This window comes from Procambarus clarkii, chromosome 8 (assembly GCF_040958095.1).
Source record: "Procambarus clarkii isolate CNS0578487 chromosome 8, FALCON_Pclarkii_2.0, whole genome shotgun sequence".
NCBI lineage: Eukaryota > Metazoa > Arthropoda > Malacostraca > Decapoda > Cambaridae > Procambarus > Procambarus clarkii.
Window position 1 is genome coordinate 45,907,202 of NC_091157.1, and position 16,090 is coordinate 45,923,291.

Here is a 16,090-nt window from a genome sequence, read left to right on the forward strand (position 1 = left end):
AACAGGTGGTGACTAAATTATCATTAACAGGGGGGCAACTATAGATCAGTAGGTAGTAACTAAGTACGGCAGACGGTGACTAAATCAGCAGATGGTAATTATACCAGCAGGAGATAATGATATCAACAGGTGGTCATGGTGAGAACAGATGGTTACAATATCAGCAGTTGGCAATAATTACATGAGCAAATGGAACGTATAAAGAGACCAGCAATGAGGCATATATGGAGTCCTGTATCAGACCCCAAGGTTGATGGGGGGAGCCCAGCATGCGGGACTCTGGAGTCAGTATAGATGTGATCTTCCAGAAGGGAAACGTGGAGCATTGAACGGAAGGTGGACATGGAACTTGAAGAGAACATTGAACAGAACGGAAATCCAATCGCAGAACAACAACGAGATGAAGGAACATTGATGGGAAAGAGTACTAAAGGTAACGACCTGAGTTAACATGACTTAAGAATGAGGTGTTCGGTTAAATAGGGAACCCTCCCCGCCCCCCAACGGGATGAGATGGAAATCATAAGTCGCCGGATATATATATACAGTGGCCGGATGCCTCATGCTAACCAGCCAGCTATATTCTCTCCTAAATGGCATTTCTGGCCCCTATTTGCTAGTTGTGATAACAGCTGTGGAAGCCGAACATTGCACTACAGCGGCACACAACTTATATGGAAATTAGGGAGAAACTTTCTTTTTAATGTTATATATATATATATATATATATATATATACATATATATATATATATATATATATATATATATATATATATATATATACATATATATATATATATACATATATATATATATATATATATATATATATATATATATATATATATATATATATATATATATATATATATATATATATATATATATATATATATATATATATGCATGAGCATTGTACATTAGTGGCCTGTATAATGATTTTTCTTTTATTGTTACAAGTTAATTGGGAAAAATAATATTAGATTTCTCTTATGGCAGAGAACACCACTCAGCACAGGGAGAGAGGGAGAGGGAAAAAGGAGGCGGGGGGAAGGGGAAAGAAGAAGGGGGAGAGGAAGGAGGAGAGTAGACTCTCCTTCTCCTTCCAGGATAACCAGGATAGCGGGGAGACACTTACTCACACACATTAGCACTGTAGGATACACAAAAGAAGACAATACAGCCCCGTGAAGACAATGGTCCTCTCCTGTCAGGGGCTTTCACTTTGATTGACTTGTATATATATAAACATCTTTTTAATAAATATGTTACCACAGTTTAGGCAATAAATATATATATATATATATATATATATATATATATATATATATATATATATGTATATATATATATATGTATATATATGTGTATATATATATATATATATATATATATATATATATATATATATATATATATTATATATATATATTATATATATATATATATATATATATATATATATATATATATATATATATATATAATATTATATTTCAAAATGGACATAATGATAACTTATTACGGAAAAAATAGACCCTAATAAAAATGAAATATACAGTAGTTAATTATTATATATATTTATTTTCATGTTCAAAATTTACCCACATTTTTTTTTAGCCATTCCTATAACTGCATTTATTCAAGGAGTTTAGACATTTATTCTATCAGTAGTATTTCATTAAAAAAATGTTTACACCATGTTATTGCATAGAGCACGTTCATGATAACAGGTATATCTAAGAAAGCAGTCATCTCACGTTAAGGCAGTAGTAGATAGGATGGTACACACACACTCACACACACTCACTCACACACAAGACTACCGTCAGGATAAAAATGAACTGGCCAGAACTACGGTGGAGATCAGGGAAGAACTTTTGCCTCTCTAAAACTGGCAAACTATAGGTCTCCAGTAAGATAAGTTGTGGAGGAAGTTAAAGAACGTGTACAAAGAGGAATCAGAGAACAAGAAGATGGAGATCAAGAACAAGTACAAAGAAAATAGAGGAAAATGAAAGACTATACAAATCGTTCCAATTTGCAAAGTACTACTCTAGGTGCGGAGAGATATCGCTCTGTATATTAGCATTTTCTTCTGTTATTTTCGCCAGTTATTTGTTTGCTAAACTGGATTATGTTCTAGATGCAAATTAGAACGAGAAAACGTGTTCGCTTCCTCTCTCATGTCATTGCATGACATCAAAGAGGGCTCTGATTCGCAGACAAGAGACTCCCACTTACTCCAATCTCATATATTATTTATTTTTTAATCTGGCGGTCAATATAATCTTCTGGCTTTCGGTATTACATTTGGCGTGCAACATGAGCAGTTGTTTACGCAATTTTTAATGTTATTTGAATCTCTTGTCTCTCTCTCTTGGGGAGTCCAGAGTCGTCTCAGAATACAAAGAGTCGAAGTCGTTACAAAAATAATCCTTGTGGTCAGGCTCAAAATGGTCGGTTTTTGGGTGACTACATTTTGGTACTAGAACCTTTCTTATTCCGAGAAGACTGGCATGGTAAAGTTCACCAATTGTTGGGAAGCTTGTGTGTGGGTGTGGTTGATGGTTGTCACAATTGTCACGCGATTGTGACAGAAATCACAATAGCGTGATGCATCAAATGGACAAATCCACAAGGGCCGTGACGAGGGTTCGAACCTACGTCACGGCCCTTGTGAATTTGTTCATTTGATGGTGTTGATTGGGTTGGCTTTGTATACACTAATATTTATGCAGTTGTAGACTGGATGTTGGTGGTAGAGATAGTGGTTGTTAGGATGGTGGTTGTTTGGTCGTGGTGATTGCATTAGGGAGTGATTTTGTGAGGGTTGTGAAGTCGGCTTGAAGTGGCAACAGTTGGAACAGGTTTTCTGCTTTGTGTTAAGACCCGCCGTTGGTGTTGGTAACCATGGGGGAGTGTAGCGGCAGCGGTTGTGCATCGTCTACTAACTGGACGGTAGGGCGCCGGCCTTACGTCTTGCAAGGTTGGGATGACTTAAGTGGTTGGGTACTTCACCTTCACTCGTAGCTTTCTACTCATGTTCGAATAATCTTTGTGTGCCTTATAGTCATTCTGGTATAGAGTTTTCTCTTAACAGTTACCTAACTTTAGATTGATTGATAAAGATTAAGCCACCCAAGAGGTGGCACGGGCATGAATAGCCCGTAAGTAACCTAACTTTACCTTAGCCACTACAGGTGTACTCGCAGGTTGGGATGGAGGTGAAGGTGGTGGTTGTGGTGGTGGTGGTGGTGGTGGTGAGGTAGTGGTGGTGGAGGTGAGATGGTGGTAGTGAGGTGATGGTGGTGGAGGTGAGGTGGTGGTTGTAGTGGTGAAGTGATAGTGGTGGTGGTGTAGTAGTGAAGTGATGGTGGTTATGTTAGTGGTGTAATGATGGTGGTTATAGTGGTGAGGTGATAGTGCTGGTGGTGGTAGTAGTGGTCAGGTGATGGTAGTGGTGGTGGTGGTGATACACACCTTACCTATCAGTGACCACGAGGAAGTCATCTCTAACTCTTACTGCCCCGTCAATAATACCCTTGATTGACCTATTCTTTTATCCTGCGTTTCGAGCTTCCACCCGTGTCCTCTGTCTCCTACCATCAGTATCACTTATGAAGTAATCATTTCCCCTCTTAGTACCTATACCGTCCTCGAAGGTTGTGAGATTCACTTGTCTTAACGTGTTCTTGTAGAACAGACATCTCAATTCTGGTAATAATCTTGTTGCAAACCTTTGCAATTTTTATTGTCAGTTTTTATGCAACACGATGCTGGTGGTTAGGTTCGCTGGTATGTAACCAACGTCCCGAATGTAACGTTCTATGAAAAGTTGCATTTCACATATATCTATATACCCACGTTTTCTCTGCATCTGTTGGGTAGGATAGATTAGGTAAGGATAGGGGGGGGGGTGTTGTGAGATTTTGGTTAGCTTGTGACGTTGGATTTTGTAGGTTATGGAAGATCGAGAGAACTGGCTTGTTGGAGGTACGGGGGTGGTCGTGGAGGTGGTGGTGGTCGTGGAGGTGGTGGTGGTCGTGGTGGTGGTGGTCGTAGTAGTCGTGGTGGTGGTGTGTGTGGTGGAGGAAGCAACTGGCTACACATGTGGTCGTCGTGGTTGTAGTGATGTTGATAGTGATGCTAGTTTTGATAGCTCTTGCAAAAGATATATATATATATATATATATATATATATATATATATATATATATATATATATATATATATATATATATATATATATATATATATATGTATATATAATACATATATATGTAATATATGTTGCGTGGAAAATGTGTGAGTTCACAAGGTTCCCAACAAGTGATGGGTCGCATTTCTAAAATCCAACTTAACACTGAGCAGTTAATAGCATCCTCCTGAGATTGAAGTTAATAAGTTAATCCCCTTATGTATATTCTTCCCTCCAGCAGCATCATCCATGGTTAATTAGCATCAAAATCTTAGCCAAAATTTACAGGAACACCAAATTTCCAAATGGTGGTGGTTGATTCATCAATTCATCCTCCCCCCTAACGCGCCTCCTAAACAGGAAGATAGCATATGACTCTCAGGAACACTCTGCTCGGGGCCTCGAGTTAGGTTTTAGAGTTGCGAGGAGAAGAAAAAACAAATTAAAAAATACGGTGACTATTCTATAGTGATTCGTGAGACTGGCTACTGTAAGATTTGCGTGCAGACGGCTCGTGATGGGCTAGTGTTAGGGTCGGTCCTGCATCCCAACACTCCGCCTTGGTCTCTTCCCCTGCCTGGGCTGCCTATCCACCCTTTTGGCCCTTATAAACCCTCCTCAACTTGGCTATAATAAACGACACGCTCGTTATCTCTTATCTCCCTGGCTGTTTTTAGCTTATATGATCCAGTTTCACCACTCATTTAGGTCTATATTACCCAGTTTCACCACTCATTTAGGTCTATATTACCCATTTTCACCACTCATTTAGGTCTATATTACCCAGTTTCACCACTCATTTAGGTCTATATTACCCAGTTTCACCACTCATTTAGGTCTATATTACCCAGTTTCACCACTCATTTAGGTCTATATTACCCAGTTTCACCACTCATTTAGGTCTATATTACCCAGTTTCACCACTCATTTAGGTCTATATTACCCAGTTTCACCACTCATTTAGGTCTATATTACCCAGTTTCACCCCTCATTTTGGTCTACATTACCCAGTTTCACCACTCATTTAGGTCTATATTACCCAGTTTCACCACTCATTTAGGTCTATATTACCTCCCTTCACACCCCCGCACACTGATCTGTATTGCTCCTCCTGAACGCATATTGGGCTGTATTGTCCCCCCTACATTAGCTATTATTACCTGCTCACATTGGGCTGTATTGCCGATCCACACCGACCTGTATTGTCCGCGCCCAAACCACATATATTGTCCTTCCAGAGAGCGTACACATGTCTGTATGGCGAAAATCTAATCAAAACTGGCCCAAATTATTTTCCCCTGGCTACACTGGCTTACATTATCTTCCCCAACTAGCCTATATTACCCTCTTTCAGCCTACCCTGGCCTGTAGTAGTTATCCATACTCTGGCTTGTAGTGGTTATCCATACTCTGGCTTGTAGTAGTTATCCATACTCTGGCTTGTAGTGGTTATCCATACTCTGGCCTGTAGTGGTTATCCATACTCTAGCCTGTACTGGTTATCCATACTCTAGCCTGTAGTGGTTGTTCATACTATAGCCTGTACTGGTTATTCATACTATGGCCTGTACTGATTATCCATACTCTGGCCTGTACTGGCTATCGATACTATGGCCTGTACTGGTTATCCATACTCTGGCCTGTACTGGTTATCCATACTCTAGCCTGTAGTGGTTATCCATACTCTGACCTGTACTGGTTATTCATACTATAGCCTGTACTGGTTATTCATACTATAGCCTGTACTGGTTACCCATACTATGGCCTGTACTGATTATCCATACTCTGGCCTGTACTGGTTATCCATACTCTGGCTTGTACTGTTTATCCGTATTCTTTACGGCGCTTCAAAAGTGTTAGATTTAGTCCGGATGATATTCTGTCTGTCTCTGAAGTGTTTCACTCAGCCTCACATGAGTGCTGTAGCTCTGCACTCAACCCTTGTACTGCCAGGTCACCCCATCCCTCATCATACCCCATTAAGCCCTCATAAACAACAGCTTTCTAGCGCCCCCGCCCTATTCCCTACTGAGAGATCTATAACCCGAGGAGTTTATATTTCGTGTGGCGACAACATGAAGACTTTTATGTTCAGAATGAGGCCTTTTTCTTATATCCACAGGCAGATACACAGGGAGTTGAAACTGTCCGATTTGCATGCAAACTCGCGTTAATATGAATAGTCTGAACATGGACTCATAATCACGTTCCTATTTCCTTTTTTACTGATAAGTTAGGTGGGAGTTCGGTAAATATTTTCTAATGATCAAACTGGTGTTTCAAGATTCTCAGGTAAATTTTGTAAACAATTTTGATGTCAGGATTTGTTTAAATTTTAATTTGCTTGATACCTGAGGTCTCTCTTCTTTCTTCCCGTGAACCGTAGCAGAGTCTTGGGTACTGACCTCCCCAACTTTCTTTAATAGATCCTAACTATATACATCTAGAACTACATCGACTAGTATTGACATCAGAAACAGGAAAGAAACTACCCAGCGTGTGGCCTGAAAGTTTGACCTTTTAGAGGTCAAAGAAATCAAAATGTGCATCTTTTTTGGTGACATGCAACCTAGTCATTTATAACAAGAAAATTGTTTTCAGGCTGTGTATAATAAATATGGAGACGAATAGAAACAGCTGACAACAACATATCCTGGGCGATGTTACCACAAGGTTCCTTATCATAAGGAAGCAACATCGCTATTTGATACTTATTATTGCGTTAACGACACAATAGTTAATATAAAACACACATCAACAGAGCAACATGACTAAACCTTCAGACGTGAGGGTGCAGGAACAGGTTTACAAGTCAGGATGTGAGCTATAATTCCTATTTACAACAGAGAAGATAAGTAATACAAAATAATAAATCTTATTAACGAATAACGTCCATATTAATGCATAACACTTATCATTTATTTACACTCGTTTAGAACATTTACTGGTCATAGTGAAAACTTGTTCCATGTTGCATGCTCTGCTGTTGCCGGAATGGGTTATTATCCACGTGGCGCTGATTAATTGTCCTGTTATCACCTGCCACGTGGCCATTTAGTCCCTGGTTATTGTAATCGGTCGCTTGCATTTCCATGGCCTCGTAGGTGCCGTAGTTCTCCTGCTGGCCACCTTTGGAGAGCTTGGCATTCTCCAGTTGGGTTTTGCCTTCTCCTGGAACCTGCTGCCCTTCTTGCATCGTGTACGTTTGGAAGTCCCCGGATGGAGGATCTCCCATGTTGAGCTGTTCCTGGACCTCATCCTCGAAGGGCTTGTAGTCGTACACGTGACGAAGAGAGTAGAGGATCGGACAGTACACAAGGTTGGAGAAGGCAATGCCAATGTTAAGAGCCACGAAACCAATAGTGGTGACCACACTGCCAGCGATCATTGGTCCGAAAGCATATGCAAACGAGTAAGAAATATCAGCGATGGCGTAGATTGAGCCGTATACGCTGACATAACGCGTGTCGACCAGATACCCAAGAGTCGGTAGGAGCGCCGTGTCTATGAGGGCGATGCCGAAGCATATTGTACAAATAGGAATCATGACCACCCAGTAGTTGGTTGCGAAAGGCAAGAAGAAGCAACTGACTCCCTCTAAAGCCAGGCCGCAGGCCGCCATTAACCACTGATAGTTGGGGTACTTCCTGGACAGCTTGACGGTGAGAACGACGCCGGCAACGTGCGGGAAAAAGGCCGGGAGCCAAATCATCCCCAGCTGCCACTCCTCCACATGCATGGTGTCCATCATCCACACGCTGATGGTGGGCTCCAGGAAGGCCAAAGACACGTTGGACATCATGAGGGCGCCTGCACAGCACAAGATGTATGGATCCATGAAGAGTTTGTAGATAGGAGTTCCGGCTTGCGGTTCGTGACCTTGCTCTTTCTTTTGGTCTTTTATTGGTCTCATGACTAACCTTAACATAAGAGCATCGAATAGTGACACAAAGGCTAATATTAAAAAGGGCACCTCCTTCCCCGCCAACTGATATAACGTCCCTCCAAACGGAGGTGCCACTAGACACCCAAAGGATATGAAGGCCAAGGCTATACCGAGAGCCTTCGTACGCTCCGATTCCTCCGTGTAAGTGTCAGCGATCATGGCCAATCCGGAAGTGTCGGCGAAGGCTGAGCCAACTCCCTGGAGGCTCCTGGCGAAGAACAAGACGCCGTAGGAGCGACCGCAAGCGAAGATGGCAGTGGAGAAAAACATTATAATGAGGCCAAATGTCATAGGAATGTCGTAGCCAATCCTGTCTATGACTGTACCGGAGATGGGGTTGATCATGAGCTGTATAAGGGCCTTGGAGGCGAAGAGAATCCCGATAGCCGAGTCCTCACCTTCGTATACCACCACCTGGTTTACAAGCTTCGTTTTAACATGCGTGTCGGTAATAGAGTAGTTTCCAGTGGCATTTGCTAAATATCTAGTGTTGGACTCGTTAAATCTGATGGTATTCCCTCCTTCAAAATGGGTAGTCCAAGATCCAATCCTGCGTAGATAATCTGGGATGATAGGCACGATGACCATGTAGAGCATGTTGTCAAGGAGCAACGCTATGCTCACGATCACCAATACGATTTTTCTCTGCACCCGCTGCTCCTTCATGCAGTTGTAGAGGGCGTCAGATATCTCCTGGAGGCTGAGGTTGATCCCCGGCACCACGAAGTTCATTACCACATCCGGTAACGGCATGGTGGTGGATTAGTTCTGTCTTGTGTAAAACAACTCAAGGTATATGGAAGAGATTGCACTTGGCTGCAGGGACTACCTGGACCTGGTCTGGTCCATGCTCTAGGTGTTGCAAGCGAGGACTCAGCAGCAGGTTGTGATGGCCTCAGCCGCAACTAACTCTCGCCATCCGGGCGCGCTCATGCCTTATCTGGGTCGGCCGGGCCTCAACTGCAGTTAGAATCTGTTCTCTTTCTTTTCCTTTTTTAGAATTAGACCCAAGCTGGCGCGACCTGGCTGGATTTTGTTTAGTAATGAGAGCGGGCCGACGTCGAGGGCCCTACAGTGAGGAGGGCGGAGTGCTCTTCAGATTACGGCAGAAGATCAAGAGGCGACTGTTGAGAGCGAGGAGGAAGAAAGAGGGTCAAGAGTAGTGTATTAGAGCAGAGGTAAGAGGAAATGGGGGGTGTCTGCTCCCACACACTAAGCTGTAAGTGGGAAGAGTAGCTGCTCTAGAAGAACCACTACGTCACAATTACCAGATGGTTTTTAGGAAACGTGAAAACGAACGGCTAAGCAGGGAAGCTAAGCAAAGGAGAAGCGCTCAGGGGTTAGTGGGATTCACAACCAACTATTTCAAACCATCCTGGTCACTACTTGAGAATGGAGGCAGCTTTGAACAAAGTATATGAAGCTCCTTCCCACTGCGTCACTCCCTGAGTGGCGTAATCTTGTTTTTATATACCGCACTTTGCTGGTTTGAGATTATGTATTCTGGTGTTCTCAACTAGAAGCCGACCTTACAAACTGTTCTCGCTTGTATATATATTACCCAAACTCGGCAGAGATAATCCCAAGAAGTTCTGTCTTATTTTTCATCTATACAACTCGATCATCTCTTATAATATTGCTGATTATCTTGAAGACACCTCCACCTCGGCTCATCAGCCACGTTTAGTTAATCAAGTAGTCACGAGCTAACATTCGCCTGCTGGTGCCTGGCTGGGACACGCACGCACACACACACACACACACACACACACACACACACACACACACGCGCACAGCCGGCAGAAATGATGGTGGTGGTGGTGGTGGTGGTGACGGTGGTTGGTGGAGATATTGGTGGAGAAGGGAACGAAGGAAGGCCGTCTCGCGTCCTCAGGTGGTGTCCTCCCTCCCTCACGGAGCCCTCTCGACCTTAGAAGAGGAGAGAGAAGGTACGTCGTTAGTTGTTGACTTATTGTTTTTGTTTTGTTTTTTGGAGGCAATTGTTTGGTGCCAGCATTTATCTGGGAGGGAGAAGGGGGTGGTAAAGGGGGAGGGAGGTAGGAAGGTCGTGTGGCTTGGAGAAACGACGGAGCAGGTGGTTCATGGAAAGTGATGGATTGAGGGATTAGAAGGAAAAGGGGGTGATGAGTCGAAGAATATTGTGGACGAAGAGATCAGTAGCGGGAAAAGTTGTGCGTTGTTGTGGATTGGGAGGGGGGAGGGGGGCAGTGGTGCTTGGTGTAAGGAGTGTTGTGTTTCGGTTTGGGTGTGGTGGGACAGACGTGAGTGGTTGTAGTGGATCAGAAGTGGCTCGCGTGGGAGAGAAGGAAGGGTTGGGAGTCGTGTGTGTGTGTGTGTGTGTGTGTGTGTGTGTGTGTGTGTGTGTGTGTGTGTGTGTGTGTGTGTGTGTGTGTGTGTGTGTGTGTGTGTGTGTGTAGGGGGTTGTGGTTGATTCAAGTGTTGTGTGGTTTCAGGAAGTGGGAACTGTTGTTCGGACTAGTTAGTGAGCAAGTGGTGCTGGAGATAGTGTAAAGTGGCGATATATATAGGCCTGAGGTTTGACTATATTGTTATAGATGGTGTTGATGATGGCAGTGGTAGCACAGGTGGTGTTGATGCTGGCTGTGGTAGCATAAATAGTGTTGATGCTGGCTGTGGTAGCATAAATGGTGTTGATGCTGGCTGTGGTAGCATAAATGGTGTTGATGCTGGCTGTGGTAGCATAAATAGTGTTGATGCTGGCTGTGGTAGCATAAATGGTGTTGATGCTGGCTGTGGTAGCATAAATGGTGTTGATGCTGGCTGTGGTAGCATAAATGGTGTTAATGCTGGCAGTAGTGTTGATGTAGGTGGTGTTGATGTTGGCAGTGGCATTGATGCTAATAGTGCTGCTGTTTAGGTGATGATGATGTTGGTGTAGCTGGTATTGGTGCTAACAGTGATGCTGATGGTGCTGTAGTGTTGATGATGTATAATATTAAGGATGTTTTAGACTTCGTGATATTTTAGACCTCGTGACGTTGTCCTGGTGGTGTAGTGGTGATGATGGTGTAGTGGTGCTGGTGGTGTTGACATGTTGGTTGTGCAGTGGTGGTGTTGGTGGTGTTGGTGGTGTTGGTGGTGTTGGTGGTGATGGTGGTGTTGGTGGTGTTGGTGGTGTTGCCGCAGTGCCTACACTGGAGTCACGTCTGTATACAAACACAAGAACTTGCATCTTCGGTCTGGTTGATGACTGATCCAAGAACTGTAGCTTTGAGTGCATATTAGTATGTGTGGATTTAATATGTGGGGTGCTGGTTGATGGGTGGTGGGTTGGGTGGTGGCTTGGGTGGTGGGTTGGGTGGTGGGTTGGGTGGTGGTGGTGAAGTGGATGCCACGGCAATGTTGACAGCGGGGCCCCTGTCAGTGTGGATGACTTGACGTGCACAGCCTTTGTAATGGTGTTTTTTGGTTGTTGGTTAACATAGATATGGTTGATGTGAGAGATAACGGAACGTCAAGAAGAAGCTGTTGATAATTTACTGTGGGAATGGTTGAAGTGGGTTGTAGAGGGATTTGGCACATGTAAATAGTGGAATGTAATAAAGAGAAAGAGAAAGAGACAGAGATAGAGAGAAGGGGAAAGAGAGTAGGGTAATTATTGAAGAGATCAGGTCTTGGAACTATGCTCTAAGCAGTCACCTAACTGTTGCTGAATAGGTCTATCCTCACTCCCCAAACCACGTCCAAACCCCACCAACCCTATCCTCTCTATACCTACCAACTACGCCCAACTATGCCTCCCCCCCCACCCTCCAACCACGCCCATCATCCCCACCCCCTTCTAAGTTAGAGTTCCGTTCCTGGCCTAGTGACAATAGCAACTTCACTTGAGATCTTAACTGTCTATTCTCTCTCACCTTGATTCTTAACTGCCTGCTTATCTACACATAAACCAAGACCTGCCTAGCTGCCTTTATCAGAAGCAGAGCTACCCGTTATTTATTTTGACCCCCTTTAGAAGTAATTACGTTCTCCTTGCAGTGACTGCTAAAGAGTTCGTATTTGAAGCAGTAATTGAAAATGTAATTGAAAATGGTCTTGATGGTACTCCAGGAAGGACCGAAACGTCGTCGTTTGTTCATTTTCTGATATGTGGTTTGGTTATCATGTCTTCAGCCCCGTTATTGTGACTCATCATCTGCATTAGATACTTTTAGTTATAAAAGGCCAAAAAGCAATATTATTTGTATATCATTAATTGTCATTTGATTGTAACGAATACAATTTTGAGTCATTAGCCTTTAGAATATGTTTGGATTGCTCAACTGACTGTACGGTTCAGCAGCTGACATGTTGCAAAGGCGAGGTCTGTAATCTGGTCTGATATCTTAGATTTGTGAATGTGTTATATCTGAGCATCTCAGAAAACTTTATAACTTCATCACAAATTCATACAAAAAATATAACTTTTGTTCGTCTGCAGGATCCTAGTAATTTGTACCTGGTAAAGCGTAATTATCTTTGAGCTTGACAGAACCTGATTGCATTTAGGTCCAACAGAACCTGATTGCATTTAGGTCCAACAGAACCTGATTGCATTTAGGTCCAACAGAACCTGATTGCATTTAGGTCCAACAGAACCTGATTGCATTTAGATCCAACAGAACCCTCATTACTTTTAAGTCAAAGTTTGATTACTTTTGAGACCAATATAGCCTCTTTACTTCCGAGAACAGTAGAATGTATTGACAGATTACTTTATTTCTAATCACCTAAGAAGTAGCAAATTACCTTTTCTTAAACAATTCGAAAAAAACTTTGGGCAAAATGAGCAATCGCCTTACTAATAAATATTGAATTTGCTTTCTTTTCAATAATCAATGATTATTCTAAAGAAAGATCATCGCTCTGAATTTAGATTTAAAAAAGATCTCTGTATTTAGATTTAGAAAAGTTCTCTGTATTTAGATTTAGAAAAGATCTCTGTATTTAGATTTAGAAAAGATCTCTGTATTTAGAATATCGCCGAAGCGTCTCTAATATATATCCTTAAACACCTTAACTCAAAAATCTCTGTTCACTTAAATGCTCACTTTAAGATTACTCCAAAGATTAAAGACATCAGACTTCAAGTAAAAGCTGCAGCCACTTGAACCTTTCAAGCCCCTTATACGAACCTTCTTAGTCAAACTATATGACTCAAACCACCTAACAATACAACCCAACTGAAACAAACATAACCTTACTAAAATGACCTAATTCAAACTACTTCATATAAAACTTTTTACTCAAAACTGTTTAGCTACAATCACCTCATATATCGAACTTCAACAGTCCGATTTTCTTTTAACCAATATATTTTTGTATTTGCATTTTATCCCTTCTTGTCTGTCTTGTGGCTTAGCTAATTTGTTGACCCCTTGCCTGTTCTTCTGGCCTACCTAGTTTGTTGATCCTTTGCCTCTTGATTGGCTGAGGAAGTGTGTGTTGATGTCTCAGGTATGTGCTCGCTTTTGTTGTGATGCTCACTAAAGGTAATGAGAAAGAGGAACAGGAGTGGTATGGGTTGACGGAATGAAGGAGGAGAGAGATAGATAGATAGATAGAGAGAGAGAGATAGAGAGAGAGAGAGAGAGAGAGAGAGAGAGAGAGAGAGAGAGAGAGAGAGAGAGAGAGAGAGAGAGAGAGAGAGAGAGAGAGAGAGAGAGAGAGAGAGAGATGATGAGGGTAGTGAGGGAGATGAACGGTCAGTGTCCCTTCGTTCCCTTCACACCAGAACACCTTCAGTCACCTCGACCACCTTATCACCTAGACAACCTGACACTCACCTAGATCACAGGCCGTCTCTCCTATGCCGAGCACGATTCACATCTCAGGAGGAGGTCTGCAATTTCATCTGATTTGCATTAATGATACAAATATTGCTTCTCCAGTTGTCTACGTTGAGGTTCAACCATGGCACTGAACACAATGTTAATTGTTTCAGACGAACGTCAGCTGATTACTTGAGTTTGTTTGTAGAGGAATCGGTTCAAATTGTTCCATTTTGGGCGATGGGGAAAATGCAGCTTCGATTTCTAGTTTAATTCATACCTATGTTTATTTTCCTTCTAATATACAACAATCGTCGTCATTCTGTTTAGTATATTTAATATTTTTAAACTTGGAATAGTAATGAGTGTCATTTTTGGCATCGTGTTGTTTATTTTTATATTATTTATATTATTATTATTATTATTATTATTATTATTCTTTTATATTTTATGCATTACCAATAAGAGTTTATTTTGAAGTTATCTGTAGCAATGTGGGAATTCTATACTTGTTTAATACTGTTATGTGTTATTAAAGTTTTTAATTTGACGCATTTCAGGTGATATGAACGTCGAAATTGCTGTATTCGCGTAAAAGGTTTATCAAATCATTAACTCTTGATTGTCTAAAAACTTTAGAAAAGTTAGTAGTCAAGATTTTCCTGGCACATATTGCTGCAATACCTCGTATGTGTTTAGTACAGGAGAAGTTTCATCCATTCCCTGCTTCTTGTGTGTTTAATAAGTTATATATGACCAGGCCTATATCAGGAAGGTATATTCAGTGCCACTCGTAAGATAGTTGTCAATGGAGTTTTGGTCATCGGCCAATCGTTTTGGCCAATGGAGGTTTGGCCTGTTGACCAGACCACACACTAGAAGGTGAAGGGACGACGACGTTTCGGTTCGTCCTGGACCATTCTCAAGTCGATCTCACAATGGACTTGAGGAACAGGGGCCAGATTCACGAAAGTACTTACGCAAGCACTTGCGAACCTATACATCTTTTCTCAATCTTTGGGGGCTTTTTTTCCAATTATTAAACGGTTAATGAGCTACGAAGCACCAGGAGGCTGTTTATAACAATAACAACAGCTGATTGGGAAGTTTTCATGCTTGTAAAATGTTTAATAAATGTAACCAAAGCCGTCAAAGATTGAGGAAAGATGTACACGTTCGTAAGAATTTGCGTAAGTGCTTTCGTGAATCTGGCCCCAGGTCCAGGACGGACCGAAACGTCGTCGTCCCTTCACCTTCTAGTGTGTGGTCTGGTCAACTTACTTTAGCCACGTTATTGTGACTCGTCGCCTGCATGAGGTCTGGCCCTCTTGGCCATCGGCAACTGGACAATTATGTTGTTATCAGAGTTAGTATTTTTAAAGAGTAGATTAATGCGGTTTACGATACGGTTAAGTCACACTACGTTATGGTACACTACCCTGGGCTAGATTTGCTTCTGTGGAATACTTGATAGAGAAATGTTTATGTGTTTATCTGGAATCATTTTATTTCCTTTAAGGAGACAGAAAATTTTCATGATCCCCCAAGTTGCTTTAGCCTTCATACGCGACTTTCGTACCAGACCTAATCAGATGCACCAGTGACATGCATTTTCGTGCAAGGCTGTGCCATGTATTCAATAAAAAGCTCAAAACTTGTTCCATTTTCCAGTCACTTAAAGAGAAAGTTTTAATGTTCTTCCGTTACCTTCAGACTCAAATTGCTTGTTATTTAAAGCACAGTTTTTATGAAGATGGTTCTTTAGTATCTCATTAAGGATGACCTGACCAAAACACGGAAGATGGAGAAGCGACGACGTTTCGGTCTGTTCTGGACCATAACACGACTTGATAATGGTCCTGGACGGACCGAAACGTCGTCATCGCTTCTTCATCTTCAGGTGTGTAGTTTGGTCATCAATTCTTCAGGCGTAGTTGTGACATATCATCTACATCTCATCCAAGATCTTCTTGTAATCTTCCCAACAACTGAAGGCGAAAATTTGGGTCCCTGAGGAGACCACGAACGAGAGTTCAAGTCTATTCTAGTGCCTCAGTATTTCCTCATATTCTTTTATTGTTCTCTATTCTTGATATTTTGAGGACAAATGTAACTCGAGCTGTTCTCCAGATAAATGGCTAAATTT

General features: G+C 42.0%; 2 protein-coding genes across 7 annotated transcripts in view; both read right to left on the minus strand.

Annotated features, from left to right (window-relative positions):
• ChAT (Choline acetyltransferase) overlaps positions 1-16,090 on the minus strand; it is a 176,172-nt gene that overhangs the window by 77,756 nt on the left and 82,326 nt on the right. The window lies entirely within an intron of this gene.
• VAChT (Vesicular acetylcholine transporter) lies at positions 7,145-8,902 on the minus strand. Its single transcript, XM_069320473.1, has one exon. It carries the CDS (start codon positions 8,900-8,902, stop codon positions 7,145-7,147), a length of 1,758 nt encoding a protein of 585 aa, XP_069176574.1.